Below are 27,469 nucleotides of genomic sequence, written 5' to 3' on the forward strand. Positions count from 1 at the left end.
AATAGTTTGCCTCAATCTGCATTCAGACTCCATAGTTCTTTCTCTGGATATGGATAGCTTTTTTCATCATGAGTCTTTTGGAGCTGTCTTTGAACATTGTACTGCTCCCCTCACTCAGCATCAGATCACATAGGTCTTTCCAGGTTATTATGAAGTCTGTCTGCTCCCTATTTCTTATAGCACAATAGTATTCCATTACATTCATATACCACAACTTGTTTAGCCATTCTCCGATTGATGGGCATCCCTTTGATTTCCAATTCTTTGCCACCATAAAAAGAGCTGCTATAAATATTTTTGTGCATATGGGTCCATTTCCCAATTCTATGATCCCTTTGGGACATAGCCCTAGAAGTGATATTGCTAGGTCAAAGGGATGCACATCTTTATAGCCCTTTGGGTATAGTTCCAAATTGCTCTCCAGAATGGCTGGATCAGTTCACAGTTCAACCAACAATGTAACAGTTTTCCAATATTCCCACATCCTCTCCACCATGTATGAGTTTCCTGTTTTGTCATGTTGGCCAATCTGACAGGAGAGATGTGGTACCTATGGTTGTTTTGATTTGCGTTTCTCTAATCAATAGTGATTTAGAGCATTTTTCCATATGACTATAGATATTTTTAATTTCTTCCTCTGAAAACTGCCTGTTGATATCCTTTGACCATTTATCAATTGGGGAATGACTTGTATTCCTATAAATTTGACTCAGTTCCTTATATATTTTAAAGATGAGGCCTTTATCAGAGACACTGGTTGTAAAAATTCTTTCCCAATTTTCTGCTTCCCTCCTAATCTTAGTTGCATTGGCTTTGTTTGTACAAAAACTTTTCAATTTGACATAATCAAAATTATCCATTTTGTATTTCATAGCATTCTCTATCTCTTGTCTGATCATAAATTCTTTCCTTCTCCATTAATCTGACAGGTAAACTATTCCTTGCTCTCCCAAATTACTTATAGTATCAGCCTTTATACCTAAATCGTGAACCCATTTTGACTTTATTTTGGTATATGGTAAGAAGAATAAAAATTGAGAAAAAGTCCATTGGATCTGGCAATTAAGAGATCATTGATAACTTTGGGAAAAGTAGTTGTGTGATGAGGTTAGAAACCAGAATGCAAAGAGTTGAGAAGTGAAGGGAAGGGAATATGCATTTATATCACCTACTATGTGCAAGTCTCTGTACTAAGCACTTTTTACAAACATAATCTTATAAAAAGTGAGAGGAAGAGCTGGAATTTACTTCATTTAGGAGTATTGCTCTGCAAGGGAGTAGCTATATATGAGGATAATTTGAGGGTATGGTGAAAGTTTTTTAAAAAATTTTTTTTAATTTAATTTAATTTTTTCTATGAACAAAAATCCATCTTCTCCCCCTTCCACCTTCTTTCCAAACTTAACAATTAGGGCAAGCTCATAGGAACTGACTCTGGCACACCCTTGCCTTATATGTACATTAAGTGTTTGTGAAATAATTAGTGACCCTATTACACACGTTGGCGGAAACCTACGTATGAGTCATACCTGAGTTCATTTTGAAATTTTTCCTGAAGGAAAACAAAACCCTTGTAACAAATATGCATAGTTAAGCATAATAAATTCCTGCATTTATTATGTCAAATAAATGTTTCAATCTGTATTCCAAGTCTGGGTAGCATGTTCATCACGAGTCTTCTAGAATAGTGGTTGGTCATGGTGTTCATCAGCATCCTTAAGTCTTTCAAAATTGTTTGCTGTTACAGTGTTGTTGTTTTTATATAAAGGTGAGTTAAATTAAAATAAATTTTTAAATTCAGGATAGAGGAGACCTGGGTATATTTGTAGGCAGCAGAGAATGAGCCAGTAGATAGAGATTAAAGATTAGAGGTAGTGGAAGAGGGCGAGTGGGGAGATATTACTGAGGTGACAATTTACAGTAGGAGACAGAAGAGGATGGAATTGAGGGTACAAGTAGAGGATTTGGCTTTGGTTAGTAGGGCAAATTGGTCAATATGCATTTATTAAGCACCCACTATGTACCACTATGTGCGCTGGGGCTAAGCACTGGGAATATAGAAAATGGGAAGAAAAAAAAGACAGTTCTTATTCTCAGTGAGCTCACATCTTCATCATATACTGTAGTATCTATGAGAAGGAAATGGAAGGGGGTGGGGGACTGATGCCAAGGAGTTATGAGGTGAGAAGGGGAAAAGGGGAAATTTATAGTGAGTGGCCTCCATTTTCTCAATAAAGTTTGAGTAGAGGTCTTCTGCTCAGAAAATGGGGGAGGCTAATGTGAGAAGTTTGAGGAGTAAAGAGAAGATTTGGAATAGTCATTGTGGGAAATATGGCAGACAATCAATTATGGGGGAATAAAAGGATTGTCTTGTTGCATGAGGGCACAATTGAGATGAGATAATAGAATTTGTAGTGGACTCAGTCAAAATGGGATTTTTACTTTCTATGGGATGTTTGATTGCTTTGTGTTCTTGACTTTGTTCGTGGGCTCCTGTGAGTCCTTTAGTTTAATGCATTTTCTGTGGTGGATGAAATAATGTTGTCTCATACAGTACTTATCCTTAGGGGTGTGCTGATAAATGTTTAACAAACTGGCTCTCCAAGTAGACACACTTTTAAGTTTAATCTGCATTCTTATCATATTTTCCATCACTTCCTTAAGTCTAGACAATCAACCAAGTAATAAATCAAAGCCTGATTTGTAGCATTTGCCAATTTTGGAGGCGTAAATGTTCACACTGAAAATTTAACAATTGGGGCAAGCCTATAGGAACTGACTCTGGCACGCCCTTGCCTTATATGTACATTAAGTGTCTGTGAAGTAATAAGTGATACCTTTCACCTACATTTAAGAAAACCCATACAAGAGCCATACCTAACTTTATTTTGAAAATTTTTCCAAGTGAAACTTGGGATCTGGGGCAAAGAAACAGAGAGAAACGAGGACTTTTACATGAGTTGAGAGTCACTGCGGGGCTCTGGGCCTTGGCTTAAAATTGGATGGAATTTGTTCATTTTTCCAGTAACAACAAACTATTCATTTAACTTGAAAATTAGGGTCAGTAATAACAATGTACATTTCTGTAGCATTTCCAAAAATACCTTTCTTTTGTTTTTTGACTGCACCCAAGAGGTAGGTGGAACAGACATGATTATCTTTTTTTTTTTTTTAAAAGATATTTAGTTTTCAGCATTGATTTTCACAAGAGTTTGAATTTTCTCCCTATTTCTACCCTCCCCCCCACTCCAAGATGGCATATACTCTGGTTGCCCTGTTCCCCAGTCAGCCCTCCCTTCTGTCACCCCACTCGCCTCCCATCCCCTTTTCCCTTCCTTTCTTGTAGGGCAAGATGAATTTCTACGCCCCATTGCCTGTGTATCTTATTTTCTAGTTGCATGCAAAAACTTTTTTTTTTGTTTTTGAACATCTGTTTTTAAAACTTTGAGTTCCAAATTCTCTCCCCTCTTCCCTTCCCACCCACCCTCCCTAAGAAGTCAAGCAATTCAACATAGGCCACATGTGTATCATTATGTATAACCCTTCCACAATACTCATGTTGTGAAAGACTAACTATATTTTGCTCCTTCCCAACCCATCCCCCTTTATTGAATTTTCTCTCTTGACCCTGTCCCCTTTCCAAAGTGTTTGTGGGAGCACATTGCAACTTCCTCTATGCCTTAGAAACTGGACTTTGTTAGCTTCTGTGATCAAGAAACCAATGTCATGTGGCTAACTTTATAATGAACTTCTTCAAACTTAGGCTGGTCCTCAGATGACATTTTGTACACAGACAAGCACATGAATTAATATCTATCTATCTGTCTATCATCTTTCCAGGCCAATACTCAAAAGCCTTTCCAACATGGTAGGACCATACAGAGCTTATTCTCTATTAAGATGGACTTTTAAGAACCCAGATATAATAGAGGCTTTCTCGCCCTAGACCCCTGAATTTGCCTCCTGACCAGTCTCAAAGTCGTGGTGAGGCCTACAATAATAGAAACGTCTGAAGAATGTACTTCCTAACATTTTCCTCTCCATGTTAAAATCTCAAAGAGTTTTCCCTCTAAAACAATCATTTGAGAGAGGGGCTTTCATTTGCTTTTTTCTCACTTCACACAATTTGAAGTAGTCATTCTAAGTTGCCTTTCTTCCTTCTAAGACACTTATTTGAAGGGGGAACAGATTACTCCCTCACCCTAAGAACCAAACAGAAATACTTATTAACAAGTAAAATGCATAGTTGCTTTGTCCTAATGCCTATAAGTAATACTAATGCCTCTCTCCCTCTTGCTCCTTCTTTCTACATACATACATATATGTGGGCATATATATAAATGTTTTAGATGAAAATTGTTCCCCTTCTCCATTCCGTAGATAGTAAATGAAAGAGCAAATAAATCACTTTACCTTGGGAAACATGCTCCACCCCACGTAAGAACCTAAGGATTTTCTGTGTTTACTTGGTTCTTTGATAAATATATCTCATCTTTCCTTTGTTTTTCTGTTAAATGAAATTAATCTAAATTTTACAAGAAGTTATTTGCAAAATCCTTGTTCCTAGGAACATGTCTTATTAGCAATAAGTAAAAGGAGGTAGACTAGCAGCTAGTTTTATATAAACGAATCTTCTTATATGTTCCTTTGTGTACATGTATGCTTTATTAATTATATCTTAGGAAACTTTATGTTAGAATAGTGAAACATCTATCTATCCACCCATGTTATATCTGTCTATACATACATTTCTGTATACTATGATTTTCTCAAAAAGCTGAAATGTTTTACTGTACTTACTTTGAATTCCTAATTGTCATTAATATCAACAAAAATTAAATCATTGAATAAGACAACTCATTGAAGAATTCTTCTTGTCCTCCTGGGCCAGTGGGTAAATAAGATATCTTTTTTCACTAGCATAGATATAAGGATTATGAAAACAAAGAATGATTGAAACTAAATTTTTAACACTGGCCTCAAACTCCCATAAGTATCACAAGATACAGATTCTGGAAGCAGAGAAAACTGATATCATAGACCAAGGGAAGAACTGAGTTCTCCTCTCTCTCTCTCTCTCTTTGCATATATACACAAGTATGTATATATGTATATGTGTGTGTGTTTGTATGTATGTAAGGAAGAGCCAAAAAGCCTGACCACCTGGCTTTAACTTTTCATTGCCTTGCATTCCACCTTATGTAGTCAATAGTCGGCCTGTGGATAGAGACCCCACAGGTCTGGAAAAACTCGGCATCTGGAAGGGTCCAGGCACAAAATCAGTAAATTATGTTCCTTCATTTTTCTGAGACCAATAGTTAGCCAAATGCTTCCCCAAATTAAATTTCAGTAAGTTTGCTATCAGATATCTAGCTTTTGAACAAAGGTTGTCTTTCATCCTTCTGATGTCAGTGGTGACATACCATAAAAGCCACACACTTAGAGAGCATTTGCTGCTCAGCGGCAGGGAAACCAACAAATCCTGTGAAGTTCCAGTTCACTCTGATCACTCATATTCACAGCAAAATGAGACATCTGGGGAAGGACTCTAGTCAAAGGAAAACAGGAAGACTATAGAGAAGTGCAGAATTGCTACTATTATTTCTGACTTTTTAAATTTCTGACATTTTCATTCCAGACCATTGGATTTAAGTCTAGGATTCCATCTCTGACTCCGTAGGAACTGACACAGAGTGATGTTCAAAGCAATTATTATTTTCCATGAGGTGTAAGAACCCAGTATTCTTTTTCAAATTCATCTGAAATAAACTACTCCTAAGATTAATTACTGCATCTGTCAAGAACAGACAGGACCAAAGTTTTCCAACTTTCATAACAAAGGCATATCCTGTTGGTATTCCTAGATATTTTCAAAGGAATGAGAAATCAACTGTAGTTTAGTTTTAGTTTTAGTTTAGAATTTAGTTTTCTAAATGGTGTAAAACATCATATTTGATAAAGAAAAATTCAAATTATAATGGCTAAAATAGGGAATTGAAACAAGGGAATCTTGAAAATGGGATTATGGTTTCAATCTGCTTTTACTAATTTTCTCACATCAGACAGAAATGCAATTTCTTGACAGGTGGAAGAAGACCTAAAAAAAAATGTGCCATTTGGGTGAAGCAAGGCCTTGGAGATGAGGGAAAGAGTCATTGTTTAATTCTGGGCCATAAAAAGCCTTGGAACAGTCCCAATTAAAATCAAAGGCGTAGAAAGTGGAAAAAAGAACAATTAGAACCTTCTGATCCTCTCCATTTGGGAAAAACAGAAAGATATGCATGGAGTAGATCTTGATAGCAAAACATGGACGGATGAAAAGATAGGAATGCAAAATAGTTAGACAAAAAAGAATAATGTGAAAGTGTTTTGAATAAAAATGAAACAGAAGCAAAATACAAAACCTGAGATGGCAGTTATTTTAGTATATAAACAATGATAATAAAACTATTTAGTGAAGAGGAAATAAAATACCTAATACATACAGAGATATAAACAGAAAACAAAGCAGGGGAAACTTAAAAGAAAAGTCAAAGAGGAAAACACAAAAATGGGGAAAATTGCACTGGAAGATTTCGAATAATATCAATAAAATAAGACAAGACAAACATTACTTAAGAGAAAGGAAATAAAGGCCAGTCTCAGGATCCAAAGCACACCTCTGAAGGAGCTGCATGTAGGTGAGGTTCTCGTGGGTGTTGGGGTCAAAGAAGCCCTTGGTGTCGTCCGAGGGGTCAGACAGGATCTGGTTCATCTCCTCGTCAAAGTAGCCGCGCTGGTAGGCCACCTCCACGGGCACGCGGTGGCTGTGCACGGGGTCGATGATGCCGCCCGTGGCGATCTGGGCCTCCAGCAGCCTCACCCCGTGGTCCTTGACGATCAGGTCCCTCTTCATGGCCTGGAAGAGGGAGATCTGCTCTCCCGTGTACGGGTCCGTGTAGCCGGTGACGGCCTTCTCCGCAGACAGCAGCTTCTCCTGGATCTCACCGCCCACCACGCCTGCGGCCACGGCCTCCTCCACGGACAGCTTCTGGTTGTGCAGCGGGTCGATGACGAAGCCCGTGGCGGCCTGGGCCTCCAGCAGCACCAGCGCCGTGCCGGGCCTCAGGATGCCCTTCCACATGGCCTGGTAGATGCTCATCTTCTCCAGCTTGGCCGGGTCCGCCTTGGAGGGCACCAGGACGCCCGCGATGCAGCTGGTCCCCTCCAGGTACCTCTTGACTGAGTCCATCTCCGTGATCTCCTGCAGGCTCTTGGTGCCCTGGGCCAGGTCCCGCAGCATGTCCAGGCCCAGGATGTTGGAGGTGCGCAGCTCCGAGGCCGACACCTGCCTCCTCAGGCCCCGGAAAGACACCTTGCTCAGCTTCTCCTCCGTCTCCTCGATGATGGTGGTCAGGGTGGCGATGAGGGCCTGCAGGGTCACGGCGCCAGAGGCGTGCTGGGCCAAGAGCTCCTCCCTCTTGGCCTCGGTCAGGTACGTGGAGAAGAGCACGTCCCACACGGGCACCTTCTGCCCCTTGAACTGTCCGACCTTCACCTCCATCGTGGTGGTCCTCAGGGTCCCGAGAGCTTCCTCGCGGCGGCGGGCGTTCTCCGTGTCTGCATCCGCCCCTCCCGGGCCCGTCTGGCCTTCCTGCCATCCACTGCTGCTACCGCTGCTGTGGCCTCCTGGAGACCCCCAGCCCCCGTTGGCACGGGCTTCTCTCTCCTGCGGCACCCCTTCCGCCTCTTCGATGATGGTGGTGAGCCTGCGGGTCAGCGCCGGCAGGGGCAGGGCCCCCGAGTCATACTGGGTCAGGAGGTCCTCCCGGGTGACCTCGGTCACGTACGTGGACACCAGCACGTCCCAGACGGGGACCTTGCGCCCCCTCAAGTGGCCGACCTCCACCTCCATGGTGGCGGCCTGCAGCCTACTGCGTGGGCGCAGGCCTTCCCGGGAGGAGGTGTGCTCCCTTGAGCTGCGCGTGCCGGCGTCACGCTGGTCCCCGGCCTCCAGCACCAGGCTGGTGAGGGTACTGGTGAGCTCCTCGATGGACAGGGTGCCCGCCCGGTACTTCCTCAGCAGCGCCTGCCTCCTGCTCTCGGGCACGTCTCTGCAGAACAGGAGCTCCCACACAGACACGGTCTGGCCCCGGAAGAGGCCCCCGTGGACGGTGACCGTGGCGGCCTGCAAGGCGCGGCGCATCTGCTCGCTCAGCTGGGACACGGCGGAGCTCTTCTCCGCCAGCTGCAACATGTAGAGGCCGGTGTCGGGGGTCGTGGACGCACCTGCGCAGCAGCTGCATGTAGGTGAGGTTCTCGTGGGTGTTGGGGTCAAAGAAGCCCTTGGTGTCGTCCGAGGGGTCAGACAGGATCTGGTTCATCTCCTCGTCAAAGTAGCCGCGCTGGTAGGCCACCTCCACGGGCACGCGGTGGCTGTGCACGGGGTCGATGATGCCGCCCGTGGCGATCTGGGCCTCCAGCAGCCTCACCCCGTGGTCCTTGACGATCAGGTCCCTCTTCATGGCCTGGAAGAGGGAGATCTGCTCTCCCGTGTACGGGTCCGTGTAGCCGGTGACGGCCTTCTCCGCAGACAGCAGCTTCTCCTGGATCTCACCGCCCACCACGCCTGCGGCCACGGCCTCCTCCACGGACAGCTTCTGGTTGTGCAGCGGGTCGATGACGAAGCCCGTGGCGGCCTGGGCCTCCAGCAGCACCAGCGCCGTGCCGGGCCTCAGGATGCCCTTCCACATGGCCTGGTAGATGCTCATCTTCTCCAGCTTGGCCGGGTCCGCCTTGGAGGGCACCAGGACGCCCGCGATGCAGCTGGTCCCCTCCAGGTACCTCTTGACTGAGTCCATCTCCGTGATCTCCTGCAGGCTCTTGGTGCCCTGGGCCAGGTCCCGCAGCATGTCCAGGCCCAGGATGTTGGAGGTGCGCAGCTCCGAGGCCGACACCTGCCTCCTCAGGCCCCGGAAAGACACCTTGCTCAGCTTCTCCTCCGTCTCCTCGATGATGGTGGTCAGGGTGGCGATGAGGGCCTGCAGGGTCACGGCGCCAGAGGCGTGCTGGGCCAAGAGCTCCTCCCTCTTGGCCTCGGTCAGGTACGTGGAGAAGAGCACGTCCCACACGGGCACCTTCTGCCCCTTGAACTGTCCGACCTTCACCTCCATCGTGGTGGTCCTCAGGGTCCCGAGAGCTTCCTCGCGGCGGCGGGCGTTCTCCGTGTCCGCATCCGCCCCTCCCGGGCCCGTCTGGCCTTCCTGCCATCCACTGCTGCTACCGCTGCTGTGGCCTCCTGGAGACCCCCAGCCCCCGTTGGCACGGGCTTCTCTCTCCTGCGGCACCCCTTCCGCCTCTTCGATGATGGTGGTGAGCCTGCGGGTCAGCGCCGGCAGGGGCAGGGCCCCCGAGTCATACTGGGTCAGGAGGTCCTCCCGGTGACCTCGGTCACGTACGTGGACACCAGCACGTCCCAGACGGGGACCTTGCGCCCCCTCAAGTGGCCGACCTCCACCTCCATGGTGGCGGCCTGCAGCCTACTGCGTGGGCGCAGGCCTTCCCGGGAGGAGGTGTGCTCCCTTGAGCTGCGCGTGCCGGCGTCACGCTGGTCCCCGGCCTCCAGCACCAGGCTGGTGAGGGTACTGGTGAGCTCCTCGATGGACAGGGTGCCCGCCCGGTACTTCCTCAGCAGCGCCTGCCTCCTGCTCTCGGGCACGTCTCTGCAGAACAGGAGCTCCCACACAGACACGGTCTGGCCCCGGAAGAGGCCCCCGTGGACGGTGACCGTGGCGGCCTGCAAGGCGCGGCGCATCTGCTCGCTCAGCTGGGACACGGCGGAGCTCTTCTCCGCCAGCTGCAACATGTAGAGGCCGGTGTCGGGGTCGTGGACGCACCTGCGCAGCAGCTGCATGTAGGTGAGGTTCTCGTGGGTGTTGGGGTCAAAGAAGCCCTTGGTGTCGTCCGAGGGGTCAGACAGGATCTGGTTCATCTCCTCGTCAAAGTAGCCGCGCTGGTAGGCCACCTCCACGGGCACGCGGTGGCTGTGCACGGGGTCGATGATGCCGCCCGGGCGATCTGGGCCTCCAGCAGCCTCACCCCGTGGTCCTTGACGATCAGGTCCCTCTTCATGGCCTGGAAGAGGGAGATCTGCTCTCCCGTGTACGGGTCCGTGTAGCCGGTGACGGCCTTCTCCGCAGACAGCAGCTTCTCCTGGATCTCACCGCCCACCACGCCTGCGGCCACGGCCTCCTCCACGGACAGCTTCTGGTTGTGCAGCGGGTCGATGACGAAGCCCGTGGCGGCCTGGGCCTCCAGCAGCACCAGCGCCGTGCCGGGCCTCAGGATGCCCTTCCACATGGCCTGGTAGATGCTCATCTTCTCCAGCTTGGCCGGGTCCGCCTTGGAGGGCACCAGGACGCCCGCGATGCAGCTGGTCCCCTCCAGGTACCTCTTGACTGAGTCCATCTCCGTGATCTCCTGCAGGCTCTTGGTGCCCTGGGCCAGGTCCCGCAGCATGTCCAGGCCCAGGATGTTGGAGGTGCGCAGCTCCGAGGCCGACACCTGCCTCCTCAGGCCCCGGAAAGACACCTTGCTCAGCTTCTCCTCCGTCTCCTCGATGATGGTGGTCAGGGTGGCGATGAGGGCCTGCAGGGTCACGGCGCCAGAGGCGTGCTGGGCCAAGAGCTCCTCCCTCTTGGCCTCGGTCAGGTACGTGGAGAAGAGCACGTCCCACACGGGCACCTTCTGCCCCTTGAACTGTCCGACCTTCACCTCCATCGTGGTGGTCCTCAGGGTCCCGAGAGCTTCCTCGCGGCGGCGGGCGTTCTCCGTGTCCGCATCCGCCCCTCCCGGGCCCGTCTGGCCTTCCTGCCATCCACTGCTGCTACCGCTGCTGTGGCCTCCTGGAGACCCCAGCCCCCGTTGGCACGGGCTTCTCTCTCCTGCGGCACCCCTTCCGCCTCTTCGATGATGGTGGTGAGCCTGCGGGTCAGCGCCGGCAGGGGCAGGGCCCCCGAGTCATACTGGGTCAGGAGGTCCTCCCGGGTGACCTCGGTCACGTACGTGGACACCAGCACGTCCCAGACGGGGACCTTGCGCCCCCTCAAGTGGCCGACCTCCACCTCCATGGTGGCGGCCTGCAGCCTACTGCGTGGGCGCAGGCCTTCCCGGGAGGAGGTGTGCTCCCTTGAGCTGCGCGTGCCGGCGTCACGCTGGTCCCCGGCCTCCAGCACCAGGCTGGTGAGGGTACTGGTGAGCTCCTCGATGGACAGGGTGCCCGCCCGGTACTTCCTCAGCAGCGCCTGCCTCCTGCTCTCGGGCACGTCTCTGCAGAACAGGAGCTCCCACACAGACACGGTCTGGCCCCGGAAGAGGCCCCCGTGGACGGTGACCGTGGCGGCCTGCAAGGCGCGGCGCATCTGCTCGCTCAGCTGGGACACGGCGGAGCTCTTCTCCGCCAGCTGCAACATGTAGAGGCCGGTGTCGGGGTCGTGGACGCACCTGCGCAGCAGCTGCATGTAGGTGAGGTTCTCGTGGGTGTTGGGGTCAAAGAAGCCCTTGGTGTCGTCCGAGGGGTCAGACAGGATCTGTTCATCTCCTCGTCAAAGTAGCCGCGCTGGTAGGCCACCTCCACGGGCACGCGGTGGCTGTGCACGGGGTCGATGATGCCGCCCGTGGCGATCTGGGCCTCCAGCAGCCTCACCCCGTGGTCCTTGACGATCAGGTCCCTCTTCATGGCCTGGAAGAGGGAGATCTGCTCTCCCGTGTACGGGTCCGTGTAGCCGGTGACGGCCTTCTCCGCAGACAGCAGCTTCTCCTGGATCTCACCGCCCACCACGCCTGCGGCCACGGCCTCCTCCACGGACAGCTTCTGGTTGTGCATCGGGTCGATGACGAAGCCCGTGGCGGCCTGGGCCTCCAGCAGCACCAGCGCCGTGCCGGCCTCAGGATGCCCTTCCACATGGCCTGGTAGATGCTCATCTTCTCCAGCTTGGCCGGGTCCGCCTTGGAGGCACCAGGACGCCCGCGATGCAGCTGGTCCCCTCCAGGGACCCTCTTGACTGAGTCCATCTCCGTGATCTCCTGCAGGCTCTTGGTGCCCTGGGCCAGGTCCCGCAGCATGTCCAGGCCCAGGATGTTGGAGGTGCGCAGCTCCGAGGCCGACACCTGCCTCCTCAGGCCCCGGAAAGACACCTTGCTCAGCTTCTCCTCCGTCTCCTCGATGATGGTGGTCAGGGTGGCGATGAGGGCCTGCAGGGTCACGGCGCCAGAGGCGTGCTGGGCCAAGAGCTCCTCCCTCTTGGCCTCGGTCAGGTACGTGGAGAAGAGCACGTCCCACACGGGCACCTTCTGCCCCTTGAACTGTCCGACCTTCACCTCCATCGTGGTGGTCCTCAGGGTCCCGAGAGCTTCCTCGCGGCGGCGGGCGTTCTCCGTGTCCGCATCCGCCCCTCCCGGGCCCGTCTGGCCTTCCTGCCATCCACTGCTGCTACCGCTGCTGTGGCCTCCTGGAGACCCCCAGCCCCCGTTGCACGGGCTTCTCTCTCCTGCGGCACCCCTTCCGCCTCTTCGATGATGGTGGTGAGCCTGCGGGGTCAGCGCCGGCAGGGGCAGGGCCCCCGAGTCATACTGGGTCAGGAGGTCCTCCCGGGTGACCTCGGTCACGTACGTGGACACCAGCACGTCCCAGACGGGGACCTTGCGCCCCTCAAGTGGCCGACCTCCACCTCCATGGTGGCGGCCTGCAGCCTACTGCGTGGGCGCAGGCCTTCCCGGGAGGAGGTGTGCTCCCTTGAGCTGCGCGTGCCGGCGTCACGCTGGTCCCCGCCTCCAGCACCAGGCTGGTGAGGGTACTGGTGAGCTCCTCGATGGACAGGGTGCCCGCCCGGTACGTTCCTCAGCAAGCGCCTGCCTCCTGCTCTCGGGCACGTCTCTGCAGAACAGGAGCTCCCACACAGACACGTCCTGGCCCCGGAAGAGGCCCCCGTGGACGGTGACCGTGGCGCCTGCAAGGCGCGGCGCATCTGCTCGCATCAGTCTGGGACACGGCGGAGCTCTTCTCCGCCAGCTGCAACATGTAGAGGCCGGTGTCGGGGTCGTGGACGCACCTGCGCAGCAGCTGCATGTAGGTGAGGTTCTCGTGGGTGTTGGGGTCAAAGAAGCCCTTGGTGTCGTCCGAGGGGTCAGACAGGATCTGGTTCATCTCCTCGTCAAAGTAGCCGCGCTGGTAGGCCACCTCCACAGGGCACGCGGTGGCTGTGCACGGGGTCCGATGATGCCGCCCGTGCGATCTGGGCCTCCAGCAGCCTCACCCCGTGGTCCTTGACGATCAGGTCCCTCTTCATGGCCTGGAAGAGGGAGATCTGCTCTCCCGTGTACGGGTCCGTGTAGCCGGTGACGGCCTTCTCCGCAGACAGCAGCTTCTCCTGGATCTCACCGCCCACCACGCCTGCGGCCACGGCCTCCTCCACGGACAGCTTCTGGTTGTGCAGCGGGTCGATGACGAAGCCCGTGGCGGCCTGGGCCTCCAGCAGCACCAGCGCCGTGCCGGGCCTCAGGATGCCCTTCCACATGGCCTGGTAGATGCTCATCTTCTCCAGCTTGGCCGGGTCCGCCTTGGAGGGCACCAGGACGCCCGCGATGCAGCTGGTCCCCTCCAGGTACCTCTTGACTGAGTCCATCTCCGTGATCTCCTGCAGGCTCTTGGTGCCCTGGGCCAGGTCCCGCAGCATGTCCAGGCCCAGGATGTTGGAGGTGCGCAGCTCCGAGCCGACACCTGCCTCCTCAGGCCCCGGAAAGACACCTTGCTCAGCTTCTCCTCCGTCTCCTCGATGATGGTGGTCAGGGTGGCGATGAGGGCCTGCAGGGTCACGGCGCCAGAGGCGTGCTGGGCCAAGAGCTCCTCCCTCTTGGCCTCGGTCAGGTACGTGGAGAAGAGCACGTCCCACACGGGCACCTTCTGCCCCTTGAACTGTCCGACCTTCACCTCCATCGTGGTGGTCCTCAGGGTCCCGAGAGCTTCCTCGCGGCGGCGGGCGTTCTCCGTGTCCGCATCCGCCCCTCCCGGGCCCGTCTGGCCTTCCTGCCATCCACTGCTGCTACCGCTGCTGTGGCCTCCTGGAGACCCCCAGCCCCCGTTGGCACGGGCTTCTCTCTCCTGCGGCACCCCTTCCGCCTCTTCGATGATGGTGGTGAGCCTGCGGGTCAGCGCCGGCAGGGGCAGGGCCCCCGAGTCATACTGGGTCAGGAGGTCCTCCGGGTGACCTCGGTCACGTACGTGGACACCAGCACGTCCCAGACGGGGACCTTGCGCCCCCTCAAGTGGCCGACCTCCACCTCCATGGTGGCGGCCTGCAGCCTACTGCGTGGGCGCAGGCCTTCCCGGAGGAGGTGTGCTCCCTTGAGCTGCGCGTGCCGGCGTCACGCTGGTCCCCGGCCTCCAGCACCAGGCTGGTGAGGGTACTGGTGAGCTCCTCGATGGACAGGGTGCCCGCCCGGTACTTCCTCAGCAGCGCCTGCCTCCTGCTCTCGGGCACGTCTCTGCAGAACAGGAGCTCCCACACAGACACGGTCTGGCCCCGGAAGAGCCCCCGTGGACGGTGACCGTGGCGGCCTGCAAGGCGCGGCGCATCTGCTCGCTCAGCTGGGACACGGCGGAGCTCTTCTCCGCCAGCTGCAACATGTAGAGGCCGGTGTCGGGGTCGTGGACGCACCTGCGCAGCAGCTGCATGTAGGTGAGGTTCTCGTGGGTGTTGGGGTCAAAGAAGCCCTTGGTGTCGTCCGAGGGGTCAGACAGGATCTGGTTCATCTCCTCGTCAAAGTAGCCGCGCTGGTAGGCCACCTCCACGGGCACGCGGTGGCTGTGCACGGGTCGATGATGCCGCCCGTGGCGATCTGGGCCTCCAGCAGCCTCACCCCGTGGTCCTTGACGATCAGGTCCCTCTTCATGGCCTGGAAGAGGGAGATCTGCTCTCCCGTGTACGGGTCCGTGTAGCCGGTGACGGCCTTCTCCGCAGACAGCAGCTTCTCCTGGATCTCACCGCCCACCACGCCTGCGGCCACGGCCTCCTCCACGGACAGCTTCTGGTTGTGCAGCGGGTCGATGACGAAGCCCGTGGCGGCCTGGGCCTCCAGCAGCACCAGCGCCGTGCCGGGCCTCAGGATGCCCTTCCACATGGCCTGGTAGATGCTCATCTTCTCCAGCTTGGCCGGGTCCGCCTTGGAGGGCACCAGGACGCCCGCGATGCAGCTGGTCCCCTCCAGGTACCTCTTGACTGAGTCCATCTCCGTGATCTCCTGCAGGCTCTTGGTGCCCTGGGCCAGGTCCCGCAGCATGTCCAGGCCCAGGATGTTGGAGGTGCGCAGCTCCGAGGCCGACACCTGCCTCCTCAGGCCCCGGAAAGACACCTTGCTCAGCTTCTCCTCCGTCTCCTCGATGATGGTGGTCAGGGTGGCGATGAGGGCCTGCAGGGTCACGGCGCCAGAGGCGTGCTGGGCCAAGAGCTCCTCCCTCTTGGCCTCGGTCAGGTACGTGGAGAAGAGCACGTCCCACACGGCACCTCTGCCCCTTGAACTGTCCGACCTTCACCTCCATCGTGGTGGTCCTCAGGGTCCCGAGAGCTTCCTCGCGGCGGCGGGCGTTCTCCGTGTCCGCATCCGCCCCTCCCGGGCCCGTCTGGCCTTCCTGCCATCCACTGCTGCTACCGCTGCTGTGGCCTCCTGGAGACCCCCAGCCCCCGTTGGCACGGGCTTCTCTCTCCTGCGGCACCCCTTCCGCCTCTTCGATGATGGTGGTGAGCCTGCGGGTCAGCGCCGGCAGGGGCAGGGCCCCCGAGTCATACTGGGTCAGGAGGTCCTCCCGGGTGACCTCGGTCACGTACGTGGACACCAGCACGTCCCAGACGGGGACCTTGCGCCCCCTCAAGTGGCCGACCTCCACCTCCATGGTGGCGGCCTGCAGCCTACTGCGTGGGCGCAGGCCTTCCCGGGAGGAGGTGTGCTCCCTTGAGCTGCGCGTGCCGGCGTCACGCTGGTCCCCGCCTCCAGCACCAGGCTGGTGAGGGTACTGGTGAGCTCCTCGATGGACAGGGTGCCCGCCCGGTACTTCCTCAGCAGCGCCTGCCTCCTGCTCTCGGGCACGTCGCTGCAGAACAGGAGCTCCCACACAGACACGGTCTGGCCCCGGAAGAGGCCCCCGTGGACGGTGACCGTGGCGGCCTGCAAGGCGCGGCGCATCTGCTCGCTCAGCTGGGACACGGCGGAGCTCTTCTTCCGCCAGCTGCAACATGTAGAGGCCGGTGTCGGGGTCGTGGACGCACCTGCGCAGCAGCTGCATGTAGGTGAGGTTCTCGTGGGTGTTGGGGTCAAGAAGCCCTTGGTGTCGTCCGAGGGGTCAGACAGGATCTGGTTCATCTCCTCGTCAAAGTAGCCAGCGCTGGTAGGCCACCTCCACGGGCACGCGGTGGCTGTGCACGGGGTCGATGATGCCGCCCGTGGCGATCTGGGCCTCCAGCAGCCTCACCCCGTGGTCCTTGACGATCAGGTCCCTCTTCATGGCCTGGAAGAGGGAGATCTGCTCTCCCGTGTACGGGTCCGTGTAGCCGGTGACGGCCTTCTCCGCAGACCAGCAGCTTCTCCTGGATCTCACCGCCCACCACGCCTGCGGCCACGGCCTCCTCCACGACAGCTTCTGGTTGTGCAGCGGGTCGATGACGAAGCCCGTGGCGGCCTGGGCCTCCAGCAGCACCAGCGCCGTGCCGGGCCTCAGGATGCCCTTCCACATGGCCTGGTAGATGCTCATCTTCTCCAGCTTGGCCGGTCCGCCTTGGAGGGCACCAGGACGCCCGCGATGCAGCTGGTCCCCTCCAGGTACCTCTTGACTGAGTCCATCTCCGTGATCTCCTGCAGGCTCTTGGTGCCCTGGGGCCAGGTCCCGCAGCATGTCCAGGCCCAGGATGTTGGAGGTGCGCAGCTCCGAGGCCGACACCTGCCTCCTCAGGCCCCGGAAAGACACCTTGCTCAGCTTCTCCTCCGTCTCCTCGATGATGGTGGTCAGGGTGGCGATGAGGGCCTGCAGGGTCACGGCGCCAGAGGCGTGCTGGGCCAAGAGCTCCTCCCTCTTGGCCGCGGTCAGGTACGTGGAGAGAGCACGTCCCACACGGGCACCTTCTGCCCCTTGAACTGTCCGACCTTCACCTCCATCGTGGTGGTCCTCAGGGTCCCGAGAGCTTCCTCGCGGCGGCGGGCGTTCTCCGTGTCTGCATCCGCCCCTCCCGGGCCCGTCTGGCCTTCCTGCCATCCACTGCTTGCTACCGCTGCTGTGGCCTCCTGGAGACCCCCAGGCCCCCGTTGGCACGGGCTTCTCTCTCCTGCGGCACCCCTTCCGCCTCTTCGATGATGGTGGTGAGCCTGCGGGTCAGCGCCGGCAGGGGCAGGGCCCCCGAGTCATACTGGGTCAGGAGGTCCTCCCGGGTGACCTCGGTCACGTACGTGGACACCAGCACGTCCCAGACGGGGACCTTGCGCCCCCTCAAGTGGCCGACCTCCACCTCCATGGTGGCGGCCTGCAGCCTACTGCGTGGGCGCAGGCCTTCCCGGAGGAGGTGTGCTCCCTTGAGCTGCGCGTGCCGGCGTCACGCTGGTCCCACGGCCTCCAGCACCAGGCTGGTGAGGGTACTGGTGAGCTCCTCGATGGACAGGGTGCCCGCCCGGTACTTCCTCAGCAGCGCCTGCCTCCTGCTCTCGGGCACGGTCTCTGCAGAACAGGAGCTCCCACACAGACACGGTCTGGCCCCGGAAGAGGCCCCCGTGACGTGACCGTGGCGGCCTGCAAGGCGCGGCGCATCTGCTCGCTCAGCGGGACACGGCGGAGCTCTTCTCCGCCAGCTGCAACATGTAGAGGCCGTGTCGGGGGTCGTGGACGCACCTGCGCAGCATCTGCATTTAGGTGAGGTTCTCCGTGGGTGTTGGGGTCAAAGAAGCCCTTGGTGTCGTCCGAGGGGTCAGACAGGATCTGGTTCATCTCCTCGTCAAAGTAGCCGCGCTGGTAGGCCACCTCCACGGCACGCGGTGGCTGTGCACGGGGTCGATGATGCCGCCCGTGGCGATCTGGGCCTCCACAGCCTCACCCCGTGGTCCTTGACGATCAGGGTCCCTCTTCAGGCCTGGAAGAGGGATCTGCTCTCCCGTGTACGGGTCCGTGTAGCCGGTGACGGCCTTCTCCGCGACAGCACTTCTCCTGGATCTCACCGCCCACCACGCCTGCGCCAACGGCCTCCTCCACGTACAGCTTCTGGTTGTGCAGCGGGTCGATGACGAAGCCCGTGGCGGGCCTGGGCCTCCAGCAGCACCAGCGCCGTGCCGGGCCCTCAGGATGCCCTTCCACATGGCCTGGTAGATGCTCATCTCTCCAGCTTGGCCGGGTCCGCCTTGGAGGGCACCAGGACGCCCGCGATGCAGCTGGTCCCCTCCAGGTACCTCTTGACTGAAGTCCATCTCCGTGATCTCCTGCAGGCTCTTGGTGCCCTGGCCAGGTCCCGCAGCATGTCCAGGCCCAGGATGTTGGAGTGCGCAGCTCCGAGGCCGACACCTGCCTCCTCAGGCCCCGAAAGACACCTTGCTCAGCTTCTCTCCTCCGTCTCCTCGATGATGGTGGTCAGGGTGGCGATGAGGGCTGCAGGTCACGGCGCCAGAGGCGTGCTGGGCCAAGAGCTCCTCCCTCTTGGCCTCGGTCAGGTACGTGGAGAAGAGCACGTCCCACACGGGCACCTTCTGCCCCTTGAACTGTCCGACCTTCACCTCCATCGTGGTGGTCCTCAGGGTCCCGAGAGCTTCCTCCGCGGCGGCGGGCGTTCTCCGTGTCCGCATCCGCCCCTCCCGGGCCCGTCTGGCCTTCCTGCCATCCACTGCTGCTAACCGCTGCTGTGGCCTCCTGGAGACCCCCAGCCCCCGTTGGCACGGGCTTCTCTCTCCTGCGGCACCCCTTCCGCCTCTTCGATGATGGTGGTGATCCTGCGGTCAGCGCCGGCAGGGGCAGGGCCCCCGAGTCATACTGGTCAGGAGGTCCTCCCGGGGGTGACCTCGGTCACGTACGTGGACACCAGCACGTCCCAGACGGGGAACCTTGCGCCCCCTCAAGTGGCCGACCTCCACCTCCATGGTGGCGGCCTGCAGCCTACTGCGTGGGCGCAGGCCTTCCCGGGAGGAGGTGTGCTCCCTTGAGCTGCGCGTGCCGGCGTCACGCTGGTCCCCGGCCTCCAGCACCAGGCTGGTGAGGGTACTGGTGAGCTCCTCGATGGACAGGGTGCCCGCCCGTACTTTCCTCACAGCGCCTGCCTCCTCTCCGGGCACGTCTCTGCAGAACAGGAGCTCCCACACAGACACGGTCTGGCCCCGGAAGAGGCCCCCGTTGACGGTGACCGTGGCGGCCTGCAAGGCGCGGCGCATCTGCTCGCTCAGCTGGGACACGGCGGAGCTCTTCTCCGCCAGCTGCAACATGTAGAGGCCGGTGTCGGGGTCGTGGACGCACCTGCGCAGCAGCTGCATGTAGGTGAGGTTCTCGTGGGTGTTGGGGTCAAAGAAGCCCTTGGTGTCGTCCGAGGGGTCAGACAGGATCTGGTTCATCTCCTCGTCAAAGTAGCCGCGCTGGTAGGCCACCTCCACGGGCACGCGGTGGCTGTGCACGGGGTCGATGATGCCGCCCGTGGCGATCTGGGCCTCCAGCAGCCTCACCCCGTGGTCCTTGACGATCAGGTCCCTCTTCATGGCCTGGAAGAGGGAGATCTGCTCTCCCGTGTACGGGTCCGTGTAGCCGGTGACGGCCTTCTCCGCAGACAGCAGCTTCTCCTGGATCTCACCGCCCACCACGCCTGCGGCCACGGCCTCCTCCACGGACAGCTTCTGGTTGTGCAGCGGGTCGATGACGAAGCCCGTGGCGGCCTGGGCCTCCAGCAGCACCAGCGCCGTGCCGGGCCTCAGGATGCCCTTCCACATGGCCTGGTAGATGCTCATCTTCTCCAGCTTGGCCGGGTCCACTTTGGAGGGCACCATAACGCCTGCAATGCTGCTTGCCCCTTCAAGGTACTTTTTAACTCTTTCTTTTTCAGCAACTTCTGTTACTTTTTTTTGTCCCTTCTCCAATTCTTCCAACATATCTTTATCAATGATATCAGCCTTGAAAAGTTCAGAAGCTGTCACTTGTTTTCTCAGTCCCTTGAACCATACCTCCTTTCTTTTCTTTTCTTTTTCCTCAATTAATTCCCAAATTATTTTCACAATATTTTCTAATGCTTGTGATGTGTCCTGCCTATACCTGTTTACTAGTTCACGTTTCTTTTCTTCCGTCACATATTCAGAGCACAGGAGGTCCCACACTGACAATCTTTCTCCTTTATACTTTCCCTTTTCCACCATCACTATTTCTGCCTTGAGTGCCTTCTCAGTGACTTCTTCAATATTCCTGTAATTATTTCATGCCTTACTATGGGAAGCAGAACTAATCCTGTTTTTTCGTCTTTCGTACACCTTGCGTGGAGTTCTGCATAATTCACCTTTTCATGTGTATTAGGATCCTGGAACCTTTTGCTCCCATGTTTCGTATTTGACAGTAAGCTGTATGTTTCAGGCTCTAAGCACCCACGCTGGTATGCCACATCCACAGGGAGGCGGTGTCCCTGTCTCGGGTCAATTACCCCGCCTGTGGCCACTTGTGCCTCAAGCATTCTCATTGCTTCTTCTTTTTCTACCAGACCTTTCTTCATGGCCTTGTAGAGGGAGATCCGCTCACCTGTGTCTGGGTCGTGATAGCCAATGACAGCCTTCTCTGCATCTTGGAGGTCCTCCAGTATCTCCTCACCTACCACACCTGCTGCCACAGCTTCATTCACAGACAGTCTCTGGTTCTGCAGAGGGTTGATGATGAAGCCTGTGGCAGCCTGAGCCTGTAGAAGCTGCATCCCAATTGGCCCGGGTATCACTGATCTCTTCATAGCCTCATAGATGCATATTTTCTCCTTTGTTGACGGCATCAACACCCCAGCAATGCAGCCTGTCCCTTCCATGTATCTTTTCACTGCTTTGAGTTGGCTAAGTTTTTCTGCTGCCTTTTTTCCCTTTGGAAGTCCAGTGAGGATTTTCTCATCAATGATCCCACAGTTGAACAGCTCAGCAGCCGTCACATCCCCGTGAATTCCTTTCACCTTAATTGCTTGGTTCTGTTTCTCAGTTTCCTCAATCGTGTTCATGACAATTTCTAAAAGTTGCTCCACATGCAGATTCTTTGATTTGAACTGTCTGACCAGATCTCTCTTTTTTTGCTGCGTGAAATATGGTGACGAAAGCAAGTCCCAGATGGAAACAGTCTGATTGGCAAATTTTCCGATGAGCACTTTGGTGGTCCTGGACTGCAGTAACTCTTTTGTGGCCTCATCTATGTAAATGTAACTTTCTCCTTTCTGTACTATCTGCAACATATAGAGCCCAGTCTCTGTCTCTTGAATACACCTCTCCAATAGCTGCAGGTAAGTGAGGTTCTCGTGGGTGTTGGGGTCAAAGAAGCCCTTGGTGTCATCCGAGGGGTCCGACAGGATCTGGTTCATCTCCTCATCAAAGTAGCCACGCTGGTAGGCCACCTCCACAGGCACACGGTGGCTGTGCACAGGGTCAATGATGCCACCCGTAGCGATCTGGGCCTCTAAAAGGCGGATGGCATGGGACTTTAAGATGAGTCCTTTGTTCATGGCTTCAAAAAGGGAAATTTGTTTATTGGTGTAGGGTTCAACGTAACCAGTCACTGCCTTCTCAGCACTCAGAAGTTTCTCGTACACTTCCCTTCCAATTAGTCCAGCTGATAATGCTTGCTCTACAGACATCTTCTTGTTCTGTACGGGGTCGATGATGAAGCCAGTGGCAGCCTGGGCCTCTAGCAGCACCAGGGCCGTGCCGGGCCTCAGTATGTGCCTCCGCATGGCATCATAGATGCTCAGTCTCTCCTTTGTGCCTTGGATGAGGACTCCAGCTATGAAGTTGCTCCCCTTCAAAAACTGCTTCACACCCTCCATCTCAGCTACTTCATGCACTGTTTTTTTCCCCTGGTTCAGGTCATCCAGTGTTTTCTTGTCAATCAGCTGGGATCTGAACAGGTCATTGGCCGACACCTGCTTCCTGAGGCCAGGGAACGTGATCTGCTTGGCCTTCTTCTCTGTCTCCTCAATGAGGGCAGTGACATCTGTGACCACCTGGCGTAGGGCTGCAGCCCTTCCTGAGCGACCCAGGTTTACTAACTCCTTCTGCTTGTCAGCACTAACATACTCAGAGTGGAGTAGGTCCCATAGTGACATGGTTTGGCCTTTGAACCTCCCCACCTTGACGGGGACTGTCATGGCTTTCAGAGCCATGATGGTGTGGTCATCTACATCCAATGCCACACTTTGGGAAAGTGGGAGCAGCCACAGGCTCGTCTCAGAGTCCAAGATGCACCTGTCCTTTAACTCCTGGTATGTCAACTTATCACGGGTGTTAGGGTCAAAGAAAAATTTCTTATCTCCAGTGGTCTTGCCTAGAAGCTGACCTGTCTCCTCATCTAAGAAGCCAAGCCTGCAGGCAGCTGGCAGGGGTAGATGCAGGTGGTGGATAGGGTCTATGATGCCCCCTGTAGCCAGCTGCACCTGCAGAAGGAGGAAGCCCTCACTCTGGTCAATGAGCCCCTTGCCCATGGCCTGCCAAACTGAGATGGTGTTGCCTGTGTAGGGATCACTATAGCCAGTTGCTCCTTGCTCTATCTGAGTGAGCTGCTCACTCAGCTCTCCCCCAATCACACCGGTCTTGACTGCTTCTTCCACAGACAGCATCCTGTTGTTCTGTGGGTCAACAAGTGAGCCTGCAGCCAGCTGGGCCTGCAGCAGCCTCAGCCCCAGGCCAGGGGGAAGCAAGTTGCTTTTCATGGCCTGGTAGATGCTCATCTTGGCCTTGGATCCTTCCACCTGGACCCCAGCAATGCATCCTGTTCCCTGTAGGTACCGCTTCACCTCTGGTCTCTTGGCAACCTGGCTTGGTGACTGTATCCCTTGGACCAGTCCCTCCAGTGTCTCTAGGTCAATTATTCCTGTGTCCAGCAGCCAGGCAGCAGGAACACCCCCCCGTAGGCCTGGTAGCATGATGTGGGTCTGAGCCTGCAGCTCAGCCTCTCTTACTTGCCTGAGAGCAGCAGCTACGATTTCCTGGGCCATCATCTTCCCCAGCCGGAAGTCTTCCAAGAAGGCTGCCCTGTGTTCCTCAGTGAAGTGCCCAGAGCACAGCAGGTCCCAGAGGGAGATATTCTTCTCAGTCACTGGTGTGCCCTGGAAGATCTGTTGAATTTGCTCATCTGTGGAAATGGGGGCAGCTGTTTGGGGCAGGGGCAGCAGATGACAGCCAGAAGCCATGTCCTGTCGGCAGTTCTCCATAAGCTGGGCGTAGCTGAGGCTCTCACTCCCGTCCACTGTAGAGAACGTTTGGATGGCGGCAGGGGAGGCTCCAGAAAGGGTCCTCTCCATCTCCTCATCAATGTAACCCCGCTGGGCGGCCACTTCCATGGGGACATGATGGTGGCTGGTGGGGTCAATGATGCCCCCTGTAGCTACCTGGGCCTCTAGGAGCTGAACGGCCTGCTGAGAAGGGACCAGACCTTTCTTCATGGCCTGGAAAAGGGAAACCTTCTCACCTGTAAAGGGGTCTGTGAAGCCCGTCACTGCCTCCTCAGCATAATGGAGCTTCTCATGGAGCTCTGGCCCCACCAATCCCTTTCGCACAGCATCATCCACAGAGAGTTTCTCATTGGTCACAGGGTCGATGATGGAGCCAGTTGCAGCTTGGGCTTCAAGGAGAGGAAGAGCCACTCCAGGTCCCAACAGTTTCTGTTTCATGGCTTCGTAGAGACTAAGCCTCTGGTTAGAAGGCTGCAGGAGGACTCCCCCAATGGTACCCGAGCCATGGAGGTACCTGCGGACTGACTCCACCTTCAGGAGCTCCTCAGGGCTCACGCTCCCTTCCAGGACCTTCTCTAGGAGGTCACGGTCAATGATGTGAGACTCCAGGAGCTGGTAGGCAGTGACGCGGCCCCGGAGAGTCGGCAGGGTGATGCCCGCCCACTTTTTCATCTCTTCCTCTAATCTCTGTACAATCTGCTGCAGGGTTACCTTCTGCAGCCTGTAGTGGGTCAGAATCTCCCTCCTCTGGCCCTCACTGAAGTACTCGGAGTTAATCAGGTCCCAGATGGAGACCCTCTGACCTTTGAACCTGCCGTACTTCACCAGCAGGAGGGAGCTCTGGAAAGCCTGTCGGGTGGTTTCATTCACCAGCTGAGGCTTCCGGCTATTGAGTGGCAAGAGACAAAGACCAGTGGCTGGCTCAGTCACACACTTTTCCAACAGCTGCAGGTAGGTGAGATTCTCGTGTGTATTGGGGTCAAAGAATCCCCTGGTATCATCTGAGGGGTCAGATAAGATCAGGTTCATTGTCCGGTCAAAGTAGCCACGCTTGTAGGCCACCTCAACAGGAACCCGGTGGCTGTGCACGGGGTCGATGATACCACCTGTGGCAATCTGGGCCTCCAGTAAGCGGATGCCGTGGTCCCTAACAATGAGGTCTTTGTTCATGGCCTGGAACAAGGAGAGCCTATCTCCTGTGTATGGGTCCGTGTAACCTGTCACTGCTTTCTCGGCTGACAGTAGCTTTTCATAAACATCAGGTCCAATGACATTGGCCCGGAGGGCATCCTCTACAGAGTATCTCTTGTTTTCCTTTGGGTCGATAACAAAACCTGTGGCTGCCTGGGCCTCCAGAAGGATGAGGGAAGTCCCCGGTCTCAGGTAGCCCTTCCTTCTGGCCTCATAGATACTGATCTTCTCCTGGGAGTCGGGCAGGAGCAGGCCACTGATGCATCCTGTCCCTTGCAGGTACTTCCTGACAGAGTCAAGGCCTCCCACATCCTGTGCTGTTGTCTGTCCCTGCTCTAGCTTCTCATATAGGTCCCTATTGATGATCTCTGACTTAAGAAGCTCCCTTGGTGTCACATGATCCCTCAGACCTTTGAAGGTGATGCGCGAGGCAGCGACAGCCTGGTCGATGGTGGTGCTGAGTTGGGATGCCAGCATCTCTGTTGAGAGGGCTCCCTCCCGGTACTGATGGGCCAGAGCGGCTCTCTGTTCTGCTGGGATGACTTCCGAGAAGAGCAGCTTCCAGAGAGACACCCTTTGTCCTTTGAGCTTTCCTGATGTAGCAAGTACTGTGGCCTTCCTCAGGCCCTCCTGGGTGGCATGGTCAATGAACCAGTGTCCCTCTGAGTGCCCTGTGTGATCTCCTCCCACAAGGGGCAGGAAGACGGAGCCAGTCTCTGGATCAGTGACACAGTGGACTAGCAGTTGCGCATAGGTGAGGTTCTCCTGGGTGTTGGGGTCAAAAAAGCCAGTAGGTTGGGAGAGACTGGCAAAAGTCTCCTTATCCAGACAGTTCCATTGGAAGGCTGTCTCCAGTGGCAGCCGGAGTTTCCTAACAGGATCCACAATGCCCCCTGTGGCCAGCTGAGCCTCTAGGAGCCGTAGTGCCAGCTCCTTCTGTACCAGCCCCTTTCTCATGGCTTGAAAGAGGGGGATGAGACCCCTGCTGAAGGGATCTGGGTACCCAGTCACTGCCCGCTCTGCTACCAAGAGTTTCTCCCGGAATTCAGGCCCCACGAGTCCAGCCCTAACAGCTTCATCCAGCCCCAGTTTCTTTTCACTGGCAGGGTCCATGAGGGAGCAGGTAGCAGCCTGAGCCTGGAGCAGGGCAAGTGCAGTGCCCGGGGGAAGGAGGTGCTCCATCAGGGCCTGGTAGATGCTCCTTCTCTGGCCTGTGGACAGCACGAGGACCCCAACCACACTGCCTGTTCCCTCCAAATAACGCTGTACTTCTTCACGGGCTCTCACCTCAGATACAAGCAGCCTCCCCTCCCTCAGGTCCTCATATACCTCTCTGGGCAGGATGCCAGCCTCCAGAAGCTGTTCACTGCTCACCATCCCTCCCAGGGCCTGGAAAGTGACCTTGAGTGGGAGCAGGGCCAGCCCTGTGGCAGGGCTCAGCACACACCTGCTCCTAAGCTCTTGGTAGGTGAGGGGCTCTTGTGTATTGGGGTCAGAGAAGGCCTGGGGTCCATCAACTGTGGGGTTGGACAGGCTGTGGCCTGTCTCCTCATCCAGGAGGCCCCTCTGGTAGGCCAATTCCAGCGGGACACGACCTCCCTCTGCAGGGTCTATTATGCCACCTGTGGCCAGCTGGGCTTCCAACCAACTCAGGCCAGAATTCCTGGCCACAACTTCCTTGTGGAGAGCCTGGAAGAGGGGCAGCTTCCCTGGCCCATAGGGATCAGGGTAGCCAGTGAGGGCTCTCTCAGCTGTGAGCAATTTCTCTTTCAGCTCCAGGCCTACCAGTCCTTGTCTCACAGCCTCAGCCACAGGGAGCAGCTGACCTTGAGTGGGGTCGATGAGGCCCCCAGTAGCTGCCTGGGCTTCAAGAAGAGCCAGTCCCACCTTGGCTGGGAGAAGGCCCCGCTGTACAGCTTCATAAAGACTCAGGGGCTGGGCCAAGGCCTCCAAGTACACCCCAGCAATGGGGCCTCTCTGCTGGGGATAGGTCTCCTCATTATGGGAAGTCATAGGAAACTCCATCCTGGGTTCAGGAGGGACAGCCTTAGGCATGGTCTTCAGAGCCCTGGGGGCTTGAAGTGTTCCAGTGCCATTCACAGAAACCGCTGAATCTCCATTCATAGTGCTGGTGGCAGTCGAGACACGTTCCACGTCCATGTCCTGTGGGCCTCTCTCAAGCAGTGCTCACTTCCTAGAAAGGTGGAGAAGCAAAGAAAAGGTCTTATGACTTGAGGTGCCACCAACATGTGGTCCTCCAAAGAAGCCCTACCCAAACTTCTTCCTTTGGTCTATAACTCCTATAGGAATTATAGAATCTCACAAAGTCTCTGAGTTGGGAGGAACTAGGGGGCCTCTAGTCTGACCCCACCCTGAACAGAAATCCCTTCTCCAACATCTTTGACTCTTGGTCATCCTGCCTGTGCCTGGTGGCTTCCATCCAGCTCATTGCTTTTGAACAGCATTAATTGTTGGGAAAGTTCTTCTTTATATGGAGCCTTTTGGCTCCATATATCTTCTTGCAGTTTCTACCCATTGCTCCTAGTTTTGACTTCTGGGGCCTGGCAGAACAAGGACAATCCCGCTTGCACACAACAGTCCTTGAAGTCATTTCTCACGCACCCCCTGAGGCTTCTCTTCTACAGTCTAAACATCCCCCTTTTCTCCTAACTGCCCGGCAGCTGGTGCTTTTCCCTCTAAGACTCCCTTCCCTCTACTCCGTATGTCTCTGGTACTTACTGATTTATGTATATCTTGTCTCCTTCATTAGTATGAGCTCCCTGAGGGCAGGGACTGTTTTCTGCCTTTCTTTGAGTGTCCTCAGAGCTTAGCACAGT

General features: G+C 55.7%; 1 protein-coding gene across 1 annotated transcript; it reads right to left on the bottom strand.

Moving 5' to 3' along the window:
• Positions 1-6,610: 6,610 nt before the first annotated feature.
• On the bottom strand, positions 6,611-26,756 carry EPPK1 (epiplakin 1). The gene is given in 48 exon segments (XM_036741057.1): positions 6,611-8,254; positions 8,256-9,430; positions 9,433-9,537; positions 9,586-10,050; positions 10,053-10,844; positions 10,892-11,143; positions 11,192-11,569; positions 11,572-11,919; positions 11,922-12,449; positions 12,497-12,575; positions 12,577-12,683; positions 12,686-12,767; positions 12,818-12,871; positions 12,874-12,993; positions 12,995-13,225; positions 13,227-13,750; positions 13,753-14,235; positions 14,238-14,357; positions 14,405-14,566; positions 14,569-14,847; positions 14,850-15,538; positions 15,540-15,979; positions 16,030-16,251; positions 16,253-16,347; positions 16,350-16,410; positions 16,412-16,603; positions 16,605-16,663; positions 16,666-16,809; positions 16,812-16,902; positions 16,904-17,124; positions 17,127-17,297; positions 17,336-17,569; positions 17,612-17,729; positions 17,731-17,937; positions 17,939-18,039; positions 18,042-18,098; positions 18,101-18,156; positions 18,158-18,205; positions 18,207-18,307; positions 18,309-18,344; positions 18,346-18,413; positions 18,416-18,550; positions 18,553-18,604; positions 18,606-18,660; positions 18,662-18,832; positions 18,886-19,097; positions 19,099-20,447; positions 20,450-26,756. Coding segments are annotated over 48 exon segments (19,620 nt in total).
• Positions 26,757-27,469: the final 713 nt, after the last annotated feature.

This window comes from Trichosurus vulpecula, chromosome 1 (assembly GCF_011100635.1).
Source record: "Trichosurus vulpecula isolate mTriVul1 chromosome 1, mTriVul1.pri, whole genome shotgun sequence".
In the NCBI taxonomy this organism is placed as follows: Eukaryota; Metazoa; Chordata; class Mammalia; order Diprotodontia; family Phalangeridae; genus Trichosurus; species Trichosurus vulpecula.